This window comes from Seriola aureovittata, chromosome 17 (genome assembly GCF_021018895.1).
Source record: "Seriola aureovittata isolate HTS-2021-v1 ecotype China chromosome 17, ASM2101889v1, whole genome shotgun sequence".
In the NCBI taxonomy this organism is placed as follows: domain Eukaryota; kingdom Metazoa; phylum Chordata; class Actinopteri; order Carangiformes; family Carangidae; genus Seriola; species Seriola aureovittata.
The window spans coordinates 20,658,887-20,677,097 of NC_079380.1; the positions used below are offsets into that span (position 1 = coordinate 20,658,887).

An 18,211-nucleotide genomic window follows, 5' to 3' on the forward strand; every position below is an offset into this window, starting at 1 on the left:
ACAAAACATTCATATGTAGGATTTATTTGTGCAAAAATAACTTTTAGACATTTGAAAGTTTTTGGAAAGTACACGCACCGATCCAGATACGTCCAAACACTGAATTTTAATTAATTCAAACACACCAAGATGGTGAGAGTTAAGAACAGCAGCAGTTTCACCTGTTTATCCGTGTCATGCTTCCATCAATTTCCTCTGCAAGTGAACAGGCCGGGACAGATGCAGTGACAATGCGTTTGTCAGGGAGCACAGAATACTGGCTGCGACTGTGGGTCATAAAATTATCCAAGCTTGTCAACTAATAACTAAATTATGTTCTAAAACAATTTTGCATAAAATGTTTGTGCAGCTGTGTGTGAAATACCATGAACACATCAAAAAAAAATCTTCCTAACATGTTAGAGCTTAAGTTATGCAGTTTGGTGATAATCATATAGAGCTCTTACTATACAGCAAAATAAAGTCATTACAATACCTTTCATTAAGTCAAAATTTATTACATTTACTATTTATAGTGATATCAATCAGCTGTTGATTAAGATTTAGTGTAGTTTAATATTCAATGTAAACGATAAAAACATCCATAAAATAAAACGTCTACTCTATATACACTCAAGTCTGTGTTAACCTACGGAAGACAGTGAAATTCAACGTCCCTCAACTTGAAGTTTCAATTTGCCACGTTCAATTCTCTTTGAAGCCTTTGTGTGAACGGGACCGCTCTTGTAAATAATCAGGTTATACCTTTGTCCAGTGAGGTGTTGGCGCACACTGTGATGCAAAAATACCTGAAAAGGTATCCCAGCACAAAGATAAAACACTCAGTATTCACTGGTTGAAAAAGATGCATAGAGGTTAAAAAAAAAAAAAAAAAAATGGGTATCAAGTTAAAAACAGTCAACAGTGTGAGGGAAATGGAGGGTCCACTGTGAAGAGCCTCTGCAGCCATGAAGAAAGGTCTTTTTTTTTTTTTTTTTTTTTTTTTACAGATGAGTGTCCTCATCTTCACCAGGGTCGGCCTTCAGTTTGGCCAGAGCGGCGTGCACCCTGAACTGTGTACGAGACTCCATCGAGTAATCCTTGTAGTTTTGTCTAGGAGGTAAAACAGCACACACGGTTAGACAGCGGGTAATTTACTTTGCACATGCTGTGCTCTTGTTCCGCCCAGACAAGCAACAATGACACCTTCCATATAAAGTTGATAACATATCATTACCCCAGTGAGTGGATAATGTTGAGGACGGTCTACGTAGACCTACATTAACAGGCAAATGGCGACCTCTAGTGTTCCTGCATGCAGCACATTTCCTGTCCAACTGACTTGGAAAGTGTTGGGTCCATTCTCAGCTTGACAAGTGGATGCAAAAATGTGCAGCGGTGTGAGGTACAACCTGTGGTCTAGTTCAGTTAGAAGGCGGCTGGATAAGAGCTTAGATTTCTGCTAACATCACCAAAATCCTCTGTAAACAAAAGGTCTGTACAGAACCTGCAGGGTAATGTTTGATCGTTTGCACACAGTAATAACTACATTAGTGTTTTGCATTACTAAACAGAATGATTCGTACTCTCAAATGCTGCATGTGTAAGTTATGCAGGCTGCAGAAAACACAGCATCTCTGTGTTAAATGCACATATTCCATAGGTACAAGAGTTAAAATAACATGTTCTACTTGGTCACGTGTGATGGTGCATGCAGCAATGAAGCTGCTGTAAAGGAGTCACTTACTTGGCCTTCTGCAGCAGTTTAATAGCCTCTTCCCTTCTGCCCTGGTCTATGTAGAGCAGACTGAGCTCCACCAGGGAGTTGGGCACCAGGTAGTGGTCAAACTTGATCTTCTTTTCACTGAAAACGCACAGACAGAAGGTGAATTGCGTAATTACGTTGCTGTCACTTACAGTCTCATTTTACACATATTTAAAGTCAGGACCTTGGTACTGCACTGCACGTGACATCCTCAGTAATGCTGCTGAACAGCTGTGATTTGTTTTTCCGCGCAGGTCGACTGACTTCACTCTTGAGATGAATGAGGAAACAAATGTTTCTCACAAGACCTGTTTGAAAGTTTCCTCGGTCATGAGCGTGTCGTGATTTCAACGAGGAGTGATCCCATTCATGACTGCATTACAGACGTTCACTGTGTGACTTGGAAGGTAAGTTGAGAGGATTCTGTGACTACCAGTACATCCGCTCAAGAGCTGCCCTTAGACAGACATTAGGAAAGAAAACTTTTTCGGATGATTTTGGAACTGTTTGTGTTTTTATTGGTACTCTGTGAATGATGGAGGGAAATTTTGAAAAGTTTAGTAGTTTTCTGGCCAAATTCAACAAGACAAATCCAAGCTCACAAAAAAAGCAATTATCTTTTCACATGCAGTGCAAAGACCGGTGATTCTCCGTTCACAGAGGATTCATGGATTTCTAGGAGGATGGTTTCCGTGTGTGAGCAGGTAACAAAAAACGAATCCACTGCAGCTCACCTGGAACACACTTTGTTAAAGCACTCCTCAGCAGCCTGGAGTAAACCCTGGTTCTTCAAACACAGACCCTTCAGAAGGTGAATCACACAGCGGTCGTCCACCGAATACTCGTTCTCTGTAGAAGACAGAGCACACACCTTCAGCCTTGTCTTAAGTTATATTGAAAAAAGGTGGTGGTGGGGGGGTTTCCCGGTTTGGGATGTGCTCTATTACCAGGAGCCTCCAGCAGGGAGCGCTCTGCCTCCACCAAAGTCTGCATCATGCCTTCAGTCAGCTCTGGTCGTTTGCTGATCATACTGAAACCATTCCACATGTACATCATCTCCTGTGATGAAAAAGATATATATATATATTGGACGGCTCTGTGAGTCAAACATACAGCCCGTTGTGTGTGTTTTTTGTGTGTGAAGCTTTACCAGCACTGGTACTGGCAGCTTGACTGGGCGTTGAGCCTTGTAGCGTCTGGCTTTACGAATAGCAAACTTCTCAGTCGGAGGAGACTTCCCTGCTATCTTCTGCTTGAAGGTTGGCACTTGTCTAAAAGACACAGGAAAATAATAAAGGTAAATTTGGAAAGAAAGCACGAGGTCTGAATTAGTGAAACTTTGGATGTATTTGCTTTTATACCTGCGTTTATTTACCAAGTGGTAAGCTTTTATAGGGGCCATTTGAATCACCCAGGTGGAGGTGATTGTCACTTGACAAGAGCTTCGCTCATCGTTGCATTTACAAGGCAAGAGGTTATAAAACTCCCTCTGAGCAGCGCTACGTCTTCAAGGCAGATTGGAGGCTACAGTGAGTCACTATCAGAAAGTGACTAGATGGGCCGGGGCTAGCTGGTTAGCATGCTAGCATGCTCAGTAGAGGTAAAGACATGATAGAGTTAATATTGGTGTTGCTTTCCACCTCTGCAGACAGCTGTTGGCGAGTAAAGGAATGAAGCTTGATGCTGAACTCATAACGTTTCTTCTAGACTGGTTAGTAAACAGCTGTTAATGCTAATGCTAACTTACAAATTGCTCCTTTAATACAAAAGTGACGCGTTGTCACCTCATGTAGAACATGTTGGAGTAAGGTCAGTATCAGACTCTGAACAGGAGAAGCAATTTTACTGCCATGATCTCAAAGTTAAAGTCCCCCTCAACTCAGAAATGACTTTGCTTAGTGTTACTTCAACTGGATGTTTGACAGAATGACGTATATGAGGTGTTTCAATGCATTTCATCCTCTGCTGGAGGGGAAAGTTTCTCTGTGCTCACATTAAATCTGAGTTTAATACGTGGACACACACATACACTATGTCACTGTGTGACATCCCAACTAGTTTGGAAGCCAATCACCAACAATACCTTAACTTTTTCATTTATTTTAAAGGTCTCAGAAAATGTCTGGAGGTGACCTTTAATGTTTTACATAGTAACCTCCTCAAGTGTTTATGTTGTGTGTAAGCTCTCCCAGAAGACATTGCAGCTTTGGTCAGGGAGGATTTAGGCCTGATCCACCCCTTGCGTATACACTTTATAATCCTGAGTGTTCTCACAAAGTTCAAACACAATTACCGTATGTGAACAATGCCATTTGCGTAGCAGCTGTTTGTCTACATATACAGATTGGTAAAAAAAAAAGTAAATATGCTATGAGCGTAAGGACAATTGCAGTCTGTTGCTAAGACACAACATGAAAAAATTACGGCGTATTTACCTGAAGAGTTGTACCTCGTCCTCCCCAAACGGCCTGGCCTCATCCTTAGGCAGCATACTGAGGTAAGCAGCTTTCATGTACACATACATGGCCTAACAGAGACAAGCATACAGACAGCATTCACGCTTTTTGTTCCTCAAGATGTTTGACAGGATTAAAAAAAGAAAAAAAAGGAGAAACTTCGCTGTACCTTGGACCAGCGGCTCTCCTGGCTCAGCAGGTCTGCATAGAAGTAGGCCATCTTCCACGCTCGTTTGTAGGTGAAGCACCACATCAGCTCCCAGTAGCACATGTGGTGGAACTGCTTCCACGCCTGCTGGGCCTTGCAGCCATCTTCAAACAGCGCCACCGCCTGGGAGCATCGGTGAAATGACACCGTACAGCAGAGTAATGATGTTTCACATTTGAGGTATATCGCGTGTTAAATATCAACATTCGCGCTGGTCCTTCGCAGCTCACTGGCTAAAACATAGCAATAATGTTACCATAGTAACAAGGTGCTATTACTTGCTATTATGTAAAGTGTGTGAGAACATAATACTGCATTAAAAACAAATGTACAGGTAATGAAACACCAAGTCGTCATCATTTCCAGCCATTTTCCTAAACACACCTCATCAATGTTTCCTTTGATCTCCTCAGTCCTGCCTGCAAAGAAGAGGAATATCGCTCCCTGGACAAAAGAGAAACAAAATACAAATCATAACATTTTATTTCAGCCTCTAATGTTTCAGTATTACAGCTGACTGGCAGCTTATTGCGTTAGATTCTCATCTTTCTTCTAGAAGACCTACTGTCCAACAATTACTCTCGTCAGTGTTTAACCAAGACGCTTGTATTTTGGGTTTGGTACACACTGTGTCAGAGCTTTGAGTTTGCTCTCTGGGAAGGGCTGGCATGTAGATAAAAGGTGGAGCAGAGAACGGGGATTGTGAAGTTACAGGAGTGTCAAGCGGAGTGATAGCACGGAGGCGTGCGAGTACACATAAACGAAGGACGGATGGCGTCAGGATCCAGGGAACACGAGGGACTGCGTGAGTGGAAGGTGGAGTGAGTGTCAGAGGAAAGAAATCAGGGTGTGGGAGAATCTACGCGTGTGACTACATGATAGAAATAAAAGAAAAGAGATGCAATGTGAGTGGAGGGAGGGAGGTGTGAGAAAGCGCTGACAAAGAGTAAGACGCAAGAAGGTGTAAAAATAGAAAGACTGACAGAACAATGATGTGAAGAAGTTTAGGTGGCGGTCGGAGAAAAGAGAACAAAAGTTTGAATGAGGAACTACGAAGCACCAACACAAAGAACAAGATGTAATCCTAAAATCACAAACCACAGCCTGAATTCATTAACAATAAAAAGGATCATTTAAAACCAGGTTTATCTCAACCTGGATCTTGTTTTTGTAGTTTTGGCCTCATTTCTAACAATTATGACAGAATTCTTCTCACTTTTCAGATTTCTGAGATGATTGACTGTTAAATATAAGTTGAAATAGGCCAGAAATAGAACAGTTAGATGACAGGTCGTTAATCAGATGATCTAAACCACTTTAAAACCCCCTTCCTGCACAAGAAAACAATCGGTACGGCAAGCACAGTGGGTCAGTGTTTAATCAGAAAGTTACCTCCTCTGACTTTTCAAGATCTCAGAAATGACTTTGGCGAGTAAATAAAACAGCTAATAAGCTACGATCACTTCCTCCATTTTGAACTCTGCTTGCTATTGGTTAACAGCGATACTGAAAGGTCAAAGTTCACCACAGATTTTTTTTGGCATCCGCAAGCAAATCCATGAATTGTAGCGATGAACTGATTTCTCCAGGTTTAGTTGCTGGTCACAGGATTTTTTTTCCAGCTGCTGACAAAAAAAAACAAAAAAAAACCCCAAACCAAACCGCTCCTTACATTCAAAGCTTAAACGTCTGTGAAGACACAATTGCACGAGAACGCCACACACCCCTGATGTGTGTTTACACTTTCATTGCCAGACAGAAAGTCCCAAGCTTTTCATACAAAGTGATTTTCGGGTTTTCGTGTTCCTACTCACCCGCGGGTAGCGAAGCCGGAAAGGTTTGAGCAGACTTTCAGCCTCAGCCACCTCGCCCTCCCCTGTCCCTGTGGAGGATAAGAACAAAGATATATACGATATGATATATGAAATGATATACGATATGATAATAGCATTTGAATCTCGGGACGCATGTAATGTATGGATGCGGTACAGCACTACCTAGTATGAAGGTGAGAAAGGTGTAGTAGCAGAGCAGGAGCAGAGCACACAGCATGGAGCGCAGATTCATCCCCGTGGCACCGTCACGCAGCAGGGACAGACCATATTCCTACACCAGGACCACACATGCAGAAAACGTGCATGAGTGCATCGCGTACATGAACTGATATGCACACGGGTGAGTTGTTCGTTTTAATGAGTGAGAACATAATGAATGCACATCACACCTTGTCTCCTGAAAAGCCTGCAAACTCCAAAACTCTGAGTATCCGCGGGGGGAATAGAGAGAGCGTCTGTGGAGAAAGAAGAACCGATGAACTCTGGGGTTCAAACGCACGACACGTCGTCAACCTGCAGCGTTTAAAGATACTTCAGTGACATACCAGATTAAACGCCCCTATTCCAAATGATATCCCTCCCTCTAAGTGACTGTGGCTGGGTCCTTTGAGACAGTTGTGAGATTTTATGAAGGAATGCAGGTCTCTGGATGAAAAAAGGCAATTATGTTATACACACCACAGCTCAGTATAGAAACCCAATACTGACATTCACTAAACATAAGGCCTGTTTTTCTCTTTGTTTACTTACTTGTAAATCAGGTAACTGTTTCGTACTTTGATCCCTCCTTTGATGAAACTCACCATGTTCTCATCCTGTGAAAGAAAATCCCGCATGCAGTCATTTGAGTTAGAGTTCTACAAATCTAAGTTCCACTTTCAAGCCATTTATTTAATTGACATTTCTTAAAAACACTTTGTTTTAAAAGGTGGAGTGTTTTACTGCACCTGTAAGAAGGTGAGAGCAGCTCTTTGGAGTTGGCACTCTGCATAACACACTTCAGCATGAAGCTGCACTGCAAAAACACATCCATACACACAAATACACACACACACACACACAAACATGAATAAATAACATACAATAATGAATGGTCAAGGAGCAATAAAGCATAAAATCCAGCTGTTGCTATGAGTTTAATCTACAGGACAGGAGCTTCTAGACTTGACCTTCCACTCTTCTACCTGACTTCATCACTTTTGAGGAGTAGATTAAGAAGAAAAATCAGTTTCTTCCTGAATTTGCACGTACAGATTCTACTGGATCTTCCTCTGACATTTGTAAAAGTCAACCCGATAGATTTATCTAAAAAGATAAATCTTTCATCAGGTCAATTCGGCACCACTACAGCTGTGGAAACGGTTTCCTTCTCCATGGAAAGAAGACAATTCTGTCTGGGTGCATTAATCCACTGGACGACTCTTCTTCATTTCAATTGTCTAGCTTTTCCCACCATCACTAATATGCTAACAATGCTTAAGAATCTTCTTTAGCCTCACAGGCAGCATGGCTCAAGGGACGATCATATCACTCTGTCAGCCAACTGCTTTGGTTCAGACTGCAATAGCTCAACAACTATTGGCTGGATTACCACGACATTTTCTACAGACATATTATGTTTAATCCTCTGACTTTTCCTCTACTGCCGACATACGGTTTACATTTGTGGTTTTGAGTGAAATAGTTAAATAACTGTTTAATGCATTGTCATGAAATTTGGCAGAGACATACTTGTTCCCCTGAGGATGAATTATAATCCTCTGGCACCATCATCAGTTTGAAATTTGTCCAGTACTCTGGTTTTAATGATCAAACATATGCAAAACTAATGACATTCCCATCAGCCTCTGCTGTACTCTATGGTCAGTGCCAGTTAGCAAATGACTGCATGCTAGGATGCTAAGAGCATGTTAGTATGCTGATGCTAGCTATTATCATAAAGCACCACAGTCAAGCTGATGTCTCTGTTGACAGTTACAAGTACAATAACAAACAGCGGGGGGGGCAGAGGGTGCAGGGGATGCGGGGGGTGCAGAGGGTGCTGGGGGTGCAGAGGGTGCAGAGGGTGCAGAGGGTGCTGGGGCTGCAGGGGCTGCAGGGGGTGCAGAGGGTGCTGGGGGTGCAGGGGATGCAGGTGGGGAGATCTTCAAGCCTTTTACCTTCAGTAAGTGATTCCGACTTGTTGGCCAAACCTGGGGATTTCTGTCGAAACCTGAAACAGCAAACAACATTTCTATTCCTGTGACTATAACCGCATCTTTTCTGACACAACACTCATCCGTTACATTACATGTGTCCAATTCTGCTATCTTTACAGCCACTTCATTGTTGCTTCTCTCATAAAGACACAGTCAAATCAGTAGAGACGAGCCATGTAAATGCACTCATGTAAATTTGCCTCTTACAGCTGAGGTGCTTAAAAAGATGTGGAGCCTTAATTACAGTCTATGAAATGAATGAAATGATCGTCTGCTTTTAGACCGAAGCTGGTGAAAATGATCCACAGTCTACAATGACGGGACGTCCTGACCTCTGACAGACCTCCTGGGCACTCTTCATGGTATTTCCTGCGTTGCTGATGTCATCGTGCTGGAACGTCATCATGGCCTGCATTTCCAGCACAGTGGCGTAGATAAGAGCATGGTACATACTCTCATTCACCCTACACAGAAAACATGGGAGTCGCAGGATCAACATCACACGCATCACACCGTGAGCAAACAGAGGTAATGTTAGGAGGACAGCTACCGTGTGACCTGCGCATTTTCCTGTTGAGAAAAGATAAGAGTAAATATCTTCCTCTCTTTATTCTCCCTATCTGCTCCACCATCCCAATCCGTCTTGTGCATCGTGTTTATTTTGCAGGGCTGCCATTCTCCTGGCTATTCGGTCACTCAAACCTTGGGCGTCAGCCTCAGCAAACACTTCACATCCTGGAGAACTGAAGCCTGCCAGGGCCACCCTCAAGTCTTGGCAGACAGGAAACGCACAACTTCACAGTTCATAACCACAGAAGTTTCTTAACATCAGCAGAGGCCGAATACTGCTGAGATCATACTAACAACATAGTACCAGCTTCAGCTCAAACAGTAACAGCTGCTTCAAACCTCTGTAGAGACAAACATGACTCAGGATTATTCTGTTACCTTGGCCGCAGCCTCTCCAGGCTCTCGCTGAAGTGGTTGTTAAGGAAGAGATCCAAGGCCTCCACACATTCATCCAGACACTCTTTCAGGGTCATCTGTGAGGATCTGCCACACAGTGCAAACAGGGATTTAAAAAAGACACACATAACAAATGCAAACTGAGCTGTAACTGAGCTGTGTGTCATTGATTGACATGCAGGATCCATTTGTTTACTCAATGATTAGTATGCATTTGAGTTTTTAAGTATTTTTTATGAAACAGAGACTCTATCATCGAAAATTAAGATTTATCCATTAAGCATCAGTAGTTTTGTTTCCGGAGACGCTGATGGGAACTGGAAAACCCCCTCCGTCCTCATCAGTCACTGAAAGCATGCAGAACTACACTACACTCCTTCCTGATGCAGTAAACCCCCCTCCAGCTGCGACTTTAATTCACTTGCCATTCTCATGACAAAGCTCGATCTATCATTGGCAGACAACGACAAAACACCAGATGCGGTTCATTATCATTTCCTGCTGCAGGTGAACAAGTTTTGTTTGTTTTTTTTTAATTTCCTGTGCAGTTTTTTTTTTTTTTCCTTTTGCCGAGCTCAACATGATCTCACCAGCTGATCCAGAGAGCAAATATAAACCGGTTACCCGACCACCAGGATATCAACACAACGTCTGACTTGTGGTGGGAGAAGTCTTGACTTTTAGCGTCTCTGTGAATTCTCAGTTGCGTGTACTCACTTAACTGAAGCATTTGCGTCTTTCCCATTGGACATGTTCGCTCTCCGGGCGGCGTGCCCCCCAACACCTGTTAGGTTAGGAGCTCAGAGGTAGTCGCAGGAGATCAAGACGCGTCCAGGATTCACACCGTAAAAACTAAGCGCTCAAACTAGACCGGTGACATCGAAGCTGGCGTTAGGTAATAAAGATTTGCCTGTTGTTTAAACTCGGGTAAAGTGCTTGGAAGGAGCGGAGGTAGACGCGTGCGTTCGTATGTGTGGATCCAACAGTGTGAGTGTGCGCAATAGAGGCGCACCTGACTCCTCCTCTGTGACACCGCTGCCACGCACACATTACACTGGAAACTCAGAATAAAACCAACTGAATGAAAGACTGATAACAGCTAAATTAGACCAGGTTGTATCCAACAGCACAACGGTTTTTTTTTTGGGTTTTTTTTAATATAATAATAAATTTCTTCTGTTTTTCTGCGGGGTAAAAATTAATTGTCAAACTTTGAGATTGAAACGGTTCAGTAAATCATCGTAAAGCTAATTATGCTGCGTTCAAGTTGACGGAAAACTCGGGAACTTCTGTGCTGGAAACATAAACATGACATCATCAGCTCGGAAAACCAACTTGGATGCCCGCGGTAACATTATCACATCACTAGTCAATCATGTTAATATCAATGAAGCCCGAGAAGACTAGTGCGCTAATATCAATGATTACAAAAGTATTTGCAAAAGAAACATTGGCAAAATCACTAAATATTAAACTTTGTTGAAAGGAGTTAAATAGCATTTGTGTGTAGTTTCCTACGTGTCCTGAACGCAGCAATAATTCAGCATTACACAAGATGACATATGGATGTGAATAATAAGTTTAGTAGGATGAAGATCAGTTTTGCTCGAGGGCAGTGGGAAACAAACTGCCAAGTAGGCTATTACTTTACTTGAGGCGAGGTGTGTGTGTGTGTGTGTGTGTGTGTGTGTGTGTGTGTGTGTGTGTGTGTGTGTGTCCCAAATAACTGATTAATTCGTTATAAATTATAAATTTATGGGTCAATAGTTGGGTGTCACTCAGCACCTACTCAAAATGTAGATTCACATCTCTCAGTTCACGTGTATTTTTACAGTGCAGACACTTGGGGGCGCTACTGTCATTGTATCTGTATCAGTGTAGTGGAGACTGAGGCTCCTTCATTGGTGTTTCCATCAGTCCAAAGTGACCCAGCAGAGACCCGAGGCTTGTACTGAGGTTATCGAGGTAACTTCAGGTTTAACTCTGGGTTTTCAGTCCTACGACACTGCGTGTGCTCTTTCTTTCATTTGTAGAAAAATACAACCTCTCGCAACTCGCATGCAAAACATGAAATACTTTTTATTTTTCTGCACCAGATGCTTTGAGGATGGAAGACTGTATTGTAATCACGGATTGTGCATTTATGAGAAAACCCTACCGTTTTTAAGAATTCACATTTGTTTTTCCTGCACCTCAGAACAGATTGGTGAATATTTGTGAACTTGCTGCACTGTCCTCTAAAGTTAGAAACCAAAGGGAGAAGGCAGGGCCCTCTGGGGGCAAGATAACTGCCTGGGAGGGACAAAACACAAAATGCATTAAACTGGTTTAATTTGTACTTGAACGTGATCATTTAACAGTAAACTGCTGGCTTCCGGAAAGCAGTAATCTTACTCTTATCTGGCCCTTTTCATTTATACCCATTCATTACTGGTTCTTCAATTATTAATTTAACATTTTTGTGGACAGTTTATTTTTTAAATGCACGTGGAGCTGACTGAGAGATGGTCAGATGAAACAACGCTGTCTCGTAGAAATACCATCCCTATATCAATAAATTCAAGGAGCCAGGGCGAGATACAGACACACACACACACACACACACACACACACACACACGCAAACATAACCAGTGTGTGTGGTTAGAAGCAATTAGCAGATATGATTCATAAAATGTCATTATCACTATACAGGAGCATTTTTCATCCGTTTTTATTGCTTTGTATATTCATCAGTAAAAACTGATCATTTGATAGTTTGATTAAAACTTATTACTTACTTATACATTAACCAACTCACTCCAAGGATCACAAGTGTCCCCGCAGCATGAGGACATTTCCTGCCAGAACTAACTCGTCAGAAAGCTCACTTATCTAAAAGGTAGGGGAAACAGCATTTGCTCCAAGTTACACATTAACACACATTATTTTTTTTATCATGCTAACTAAACCAAAACCAATTAGCTTGATCCTAAATTCAAACTTACTGTATTATATGTTTTCTTATCTACGCAAAGTCCTGAAAGTCTTGGTGGAAAATCTGAGCTTGTGTGTTTCGCTTTTAATAGTTTCAGGCAAATGGCACCGAGTGGCACTAATATCCACAACTATAGCGCACTTATAATTTAAACTCTTTCAACCTGCATGTGCTTGTGGACAATGCGTTTGTTGTCAGACCTGCTTCCTTGTTAAATTACGATAAAAGAGGAAATACATGAAGGATTTTCAGCTTCTCCATCCCATTAAAAGCTCCTGTGATGTCACACAGCACAAAAACTCACCAGCATCTAGAAATATTTTGCATTTTATTTCAAAATTGATCAACATACAACAAACATAGAAATAATGCATCACTTCCGTTGCTATTTTACAAGCGGCCTTATGGCAACAAATCTCACAATAGTGGTTCCTGTGTCCAACAGACCAGCCTTTGTTTCATTATCACAGTAAACGCAGTTATCACGTAATTCCTCATTGACTGGCCACGTGTCACAGGTAGTAGCACTGCTTGACATTGAAAACAATCTCTGGTTTATGTAGCCTGTTTTGTAAAGTGTAGTTGTCTTAAGAAATATAGTATACGTTCATATACATCTATATATCTATTAGATAGATTTCAATGTAGTAAAAATAAATGTTATGTCATTCATTAATTCTGATTGCACAGGATTGGACATTAACTGTCTTTGGTGATGAGGCATTTATGCAAGACAAAGGCACAGCCCTTCACTCCTCTAGAGGAGATAAAGGAAGCGGAAAGGCTCCAGTGATTAAAATCATCCTTCTAAGGTCTTCGCCATTTGTAGTTAGGCACTCATTGATTTTACTCTGCAGAAAAGGATCATGGAGACGACCATGGCACATACCTGGGAAGAATATTAGTAAAAGAAAAATTAAAAACAGAAAAAGACAGAAATGCCATTTTATAATTTCTCTGATGAATTTCAGCTTTTTCTTAAATGGGCCCTACAAAAGAAGCGAAGGCGAGATAAGGTCATACCTCCAGAGCTGCAATCCCCAGCGCCACTGCCACAATAACCACCGTGTTGTCGTCGATCAGCTTCTTGATCTTTGGGAAGCAACCAGTGATTGACTGAGGAAAATAAAGAACAGAGGTAGAAGAGTTAGTTATTCATTCAAAATGGTTTTGGATCATGTTTTTGTTGGTTGAGTCCGTACCGTGTCGGCCATTGCCTGAGTACATGAGGAGTTACTGCCCGGGCAGCACTGTGGTGGGAATTGCTCTTCATGACTCTCATAATATGGAGAGTCTATGAAGTCGGAGGCGTTGTAGAATCCACAACATTTTAACTAATACGGAAACAAAGAGAGTAAGAGTCACACAACGAACTGGAGAAACAGTGTCAAAAAAGATCACATTTTGTAGTTTATGCAGTAGGATGATGTACCGAGCTCATCGTAGTGTTCCACAGTCCTGTGACGTCTGGATTACTCCCATAGTCTGACTTGATGTTCTGAACTGCTGCTTTGCCAAGTTTCTGGATCAACTCATCTGCCTGAAATACAAACATACACTAGCCTTTGCATCCGTGTACCAAAGGTTAACAGCTGTCGTGATAATCCAGCTACTAATATCCTCTGTGTGAAAATGTTCTTTAATAACTTACCAAGGGTCTGAAAACCAAGATCACCACTGCTCCCGCAACCTCCGCTATGAAGACCAGCAAGACTATGATAAAAAACTGTGGAAAAGAGCAGAGTGTCATTCGTTTTATTGGAATGAGGATTATTAAACCCAACATTTCCAATAGCTAATAAAAATTGTTTTAATTAATACTGTAGAATATTGAAACTGTTGTTATGGTTTGAATGCACCGACAGTTGGTGCTTACGTGGGCTATTTGTAAGTTTTCTCTGCGGCCGAAGGTCGAGAGCAGGTGGTGGTGATTGACAAGAGCTTCAGCCATTGTTGCGTTTATAAAACAAGAGGTTGTAATACTCCCTCTGAGCAGCGCTACGTCTGCAAGGCGGATTGCAGGCTGCGGTGAGTCGCTATCAGAAAGTGACGAGGCGGGCCGCGCTAACTGGTTAGCATGCTAACTTCAGTAGAAGAAAAGAAGTGATAGAAACAAGAGGTAACGTTGGTGTTGGTTTCTACCACTGGAGACAGCTGTTGGTGAGTAAGGGAATGAAGTTTGATGCTGAACTGACAACGTTTCTTCTAGACTGGTAAGTTAATGCTAACGTTGGCTATGTAGCAATAGCAAAACAACAACCAACTTGACCAAACTTAACCGGCTTTTCAAATATCAAAATCAGTGCTCACTTGTTAGAACTGAGAAGACTGTTTTTGTCTTCCTCTAAAAGCTCCTTTAAAGGAACTGTTTCACATTTTGAAAAGCAGACTTATTCTCCTTCTTGCTTCTCACTGTGTCTTATCCGTACGAAAACCAAAGAATAAAACAACACTTTTCTGTAGTTTAAACTTATGCTCAAACCTTTTCTTTGACCCCTTTATAAAGTAGCAGACATCAACCTACCAGCAGCAGCATACACTTGCTCTCTTTGACAGCTCCGCAGCAGCCTAGAAAGCCTATGATGACCAGCAGCGCTCCTAATGCAATCAACAGGTAGCCCACGTTGAGCACCTGACTGAGCTCTGACGGCGCGTTCTCAATTTTCCCAAGGAAGCCGAGGATGGAGCCGCTGTCCACCTTCACCCAGATCCCAACACCCAGGACGGCAGCACCCGCCAACTGATGGAGAGAGATGGGGAGAGTGGAGAAATGGGTAAAAGCTTCAAGATTGAAGGAGCAGTCCACTGATTTTGCAGTTTTTTTTTGCACATTTTTTCATAATGCAAAAGTAAAAAGTGAAATGAATGAAAATTTAATAATTTTTGAATCATTTGTCATTAAACTTACAAAGATAATGCCATTGAAAACAAACATCATGACTTTGAGGAATCCAAAACACCCCATCTTCGCTTCTGATTGTTGAACCTATGAGGAAAAAAACAAACTGTCAGTCATGTGCTGCCTTTGGACACATGTAACAGCCACTTGTGTGTACAACATTAATCATCATGCTAATGTGTTGTCCTGCTTGTCACCAAGTTATTATGCACTGCCAATTAGGTGACAAATTAACAGTGGGACTGTTCTGTTTCCTCCTCCCTGTGAGGTGGGAGGCTGAGCGCCGGGGAGGGGAAAACACCTGCCACTTTCCCAGCTCGTCACCTTTTACCCTTTGAAAGCTTAATAACTTATCTCTCTCAAACACCGAGAGTGCCCCGCACCTTTCTTTGCCACTCCAAGGACATTTACAGGACACATATCACCTAACAAAGAACTTGGGTAAGGGCTTTGTGTGGTTTAGCATTAGGGAGGTGACGATTGAGGAAGTATACCGCACTATATTTTCTAGGAAGTGATTCATTACAGAAATTAAATGATAAACGGTGGTATGCAAATGAGGAAATGAAGCAAATTTAGGAATTACAGATAGGTTTCTTCTTTTTGCAACTTTCCCTTTTTTTTTTCGTCAAATTGGTGCTACAGCATGCAGTAAGCGTTATGCTGCATGATGAAGAAAGAAGGACTCCAGTGTGTGAATTTGCTTAGAAAACTTTGTGGTTGGCCAGCCGATCCATCACAGCCATTTCTCTGGGATCAAAGTCAGGGAGGAGGTCGGACTTTACAACATCACATCCCTTTAACTACCTGTTTATCTGTCGACACAGAAAAACAGATTTGTTTAAATTTGTGTGTGTGTGCTCGGACAAACGCATAACATTAATCCTTCTCAATAATCCTGACTCATAAAACACAGGCTCACAAATAACAGTATTTTATCTCTGAATCTTCTCCTCCCACCTCCCCCTTTTTACAGCCTCCACTCTTCTAGAGTCACTTCAAGACTGTCACTTTCAAATGTGTGTGTGTGTGTGTGTGTGTGTGTGTGTGTGTGTGTGTGTGTGTGTGTGTGTGTGTATGGACCTCCCAGAAGGGGAACAGTCTTCTTTGTGTGGCGTGACAAAACAGACAAATTGTTATCCACAAGGACAATGACAGAGCAGAACCCTATTGTGTGTAGCAACAGGCTGCTTTCTGAAAACTGGGATCTCCCTCATGGTCTCTTCTCTCTATTATTTAATTAATGCCAACTATTCAACCACAGCCTTTATGGTTATTTTTTAATTCCTTAAAAACTTCACCAAATACACGCTCAGACCAACATATGAAATTAACCAAAAACAGGAAGTAACTTGTCAGTTCATCTAGCCCACTTACGCTGATACAGTAAAGCTGGTTGTCATCAAGTTAATCATATATTTGGGGGCCAAGATGTCCTCAGGAAAAAACAGCCGTTGCCTTGACTCCCACAAACTCCCTCTATCATTTCACTCCTCTGAGCTTTTCCCACTTCCTTATGGTCAATGATTGCACTGTGACACAGAGAAGTCAGCCTGGTGATGTATTAACAAGCCAGTCACATGCAAATCTCAGAGTGAGCCAGTGTGCACGGGAAACATCTCTTTTTCTTTATATCGTGCAGCACATATATAATAAAGGGGAAAGCTTTTGCCTGAATGTGACCTACTTAATGCCACGTGTGAAATTCATCAGCAGATACATGATCTACATTTGTTGGTCTTGGATCAACAAAAGCTCTAAATTGTCTCAGACTGTCCAACTTCCATCAAAAACAGAGCGGACGAGATGAATCTCAAAGGACGCCTTTGAGAAGAATAATTCGAGGCAGGTCTCAGGGGACAAAGGATCATTGTTGGATGGATCCCTCCTTACATTGGTACGGCACTTGAAAAAATAAACAAAGGACCTAAAACTCGCATGAAGAAGCAAACATTTAACATTTAAAAAACACAGTTCGTCTCAGTTGAGTCATTATTACCTTTCACAGGAGGAAATCCAAGGATGTGCTCTGAGGCTGGGCCACTGCTCAGCGTCTTTACCTTCACTGTGGTGATGGAAGCTGTTCCTGTGGGAGCGGACTGACTGTGAGATAACAGGAGCACAGGAGTGTATTATTCTTCTGCCCTCTGAAAATGACCCACAATACGCTCTCTGTCTGCCGCTTCCTGTGGATCTGTCACTCTGCTTGATATGAAAGAGCTTCTAAGTGACTTTTTCTGCTGCTTTCTGCTCTTATTTTAAGAGTCACAGCTGGTTATAAGTACTGGAAGGGGAGGAGGGGAGCAGGTGGGCGTGACCAAAGCGGCTGAGTAATAACACACATCACCATGGAGTCAGGCTGGTTGCTCATGAGGGAGGGAGGGGAACAGAGAGAGAGCTCACCTGTGTGCAGCAACACCAACGAGCATGTGTGTCTCTGTTTGAAGGTGTTATTTTGAAGACAGTTTGTAGATATGACAAAATAATGTGACCATTTTTAATTAATATTAACAGACCTCTTACAAGCTTTTCCTTCCTCAGCATATACTGAAAAAGTTTTGTATTAATAGATGGATGATTATCTATATCTATATCTATAGTATGCCATCTATACGTTTCCATTGGTTGTTTGGTCTTTTGCACAACGCTGTGTCAGGGGTTCCACAAGGGTCAGTCTTAGGACCACTGCTTCTTATCCATAAATGGTTCCAATTGGCAACATTTAAGTTGCATACATTTGACAAATGACAATGTATGATATGAAAAGTGTCTTTTAGCTCATGTTCACTCCTGGTTTTAAAGCCTTTAACTCCACTGTTTGGCTCGGTCATCACCATATCCTTTACCATTATTGCGCTCTCAGTGTCTACACTTTTCTGAGCAATCAAAGCACTCACAAAAAAATTTGGAGAATGCAATTCATGGTCAA

At 41.9% G+C, this 18,211-nt stretch overlaps 2 protein-coding genes across 4 annotated transcripts; both read right to left on the reverse strand.

Moving 5' to 3' along the window:
• Positions 1-91: 91 nt before the first annotated feature.
• Positions 92-10,448, reverse strand: zgc:158403 (tetratricopeptide repeat protein 39A). 3 transcript variants are annotated; one of them, XM_056402213.1, is made up of 18 exons: positions 10,125-10,448; positions 9,390-9,494; positions 8,774-8,905; positions 8,403-8,455; positions 7,191-7,258; positions 6,994-7,058; positions 6,789-6,888; positions 6,633-6,698; positions 6,403-6,514; positions 6,223-6,290; positions 4,793-4,852; positions 4,370-4,531; positions 4,180-4,271; positions 2,895-3,015; positions 2,692-2,803; positions 2,479-2,593; positions 1,727-1,843; positions 92-1,092 (listed from the first exon to the last, which is right to left on the reverse strand). In XM_056402213.1, the coding sequence occupies exons 1-18, from the start codon at positions 10,157-10,159 to the stop codon at positions 984-986; spliced, it is 1,692 nt and encodes a 563-aa protein (XP_056258188.1). In that variant the 5' UTR covers positions 10,160-10,448; the 3' UTR covers positions 92-983. The 3 variants fall into 3 exon arrangements, with proteins under 3 accessions (XP_056258188.1, XP_056258189.1, XP_056258190.1); XM_056402214.1 differs by having other exon boundaries at positions 6,406-6,514; positions 10,125-10,447; XM_056402215.1 differs by lacking the exons at positions 9,390-9,494; positions 10,125-10,448 and having other exon boundaries at positions 7,191-7,253; positions 8,774-8,804.
• Positions 10,449-12,694: 2,246 nt separating this feature from the next.
• On the reverse strand, positions 12,695-17,566 carry tspan34b (tetraspanin 34b). The gene is made up of 8 exons (XM_056400475.1): positions 17,282-17,566; positions 15,292-15,369; positions 14,908-15,123; positions 14,035-14,109; positions 13,816-13,923; positions 13,586-13,717; positions 13,407-13,499; positions 12,695-13,272 (listed from the first exon to the last, which is right to left on the reverse strand). Exons 2-8 carry the CDS (start codon positions 15,346-15,348, stop codon positions 13,213-13,215), a joined length of 741 nt encoding a protein of 246 aa, XP_056256450.1. The 5' UTR covers positions 15,349-15,369; positions 17,282-17,566; the 3' UTR covers positions 12,695-13,212.
• Between the last annotated feature and the right edge of the window lie 645 nt (positions 17,567-18,211).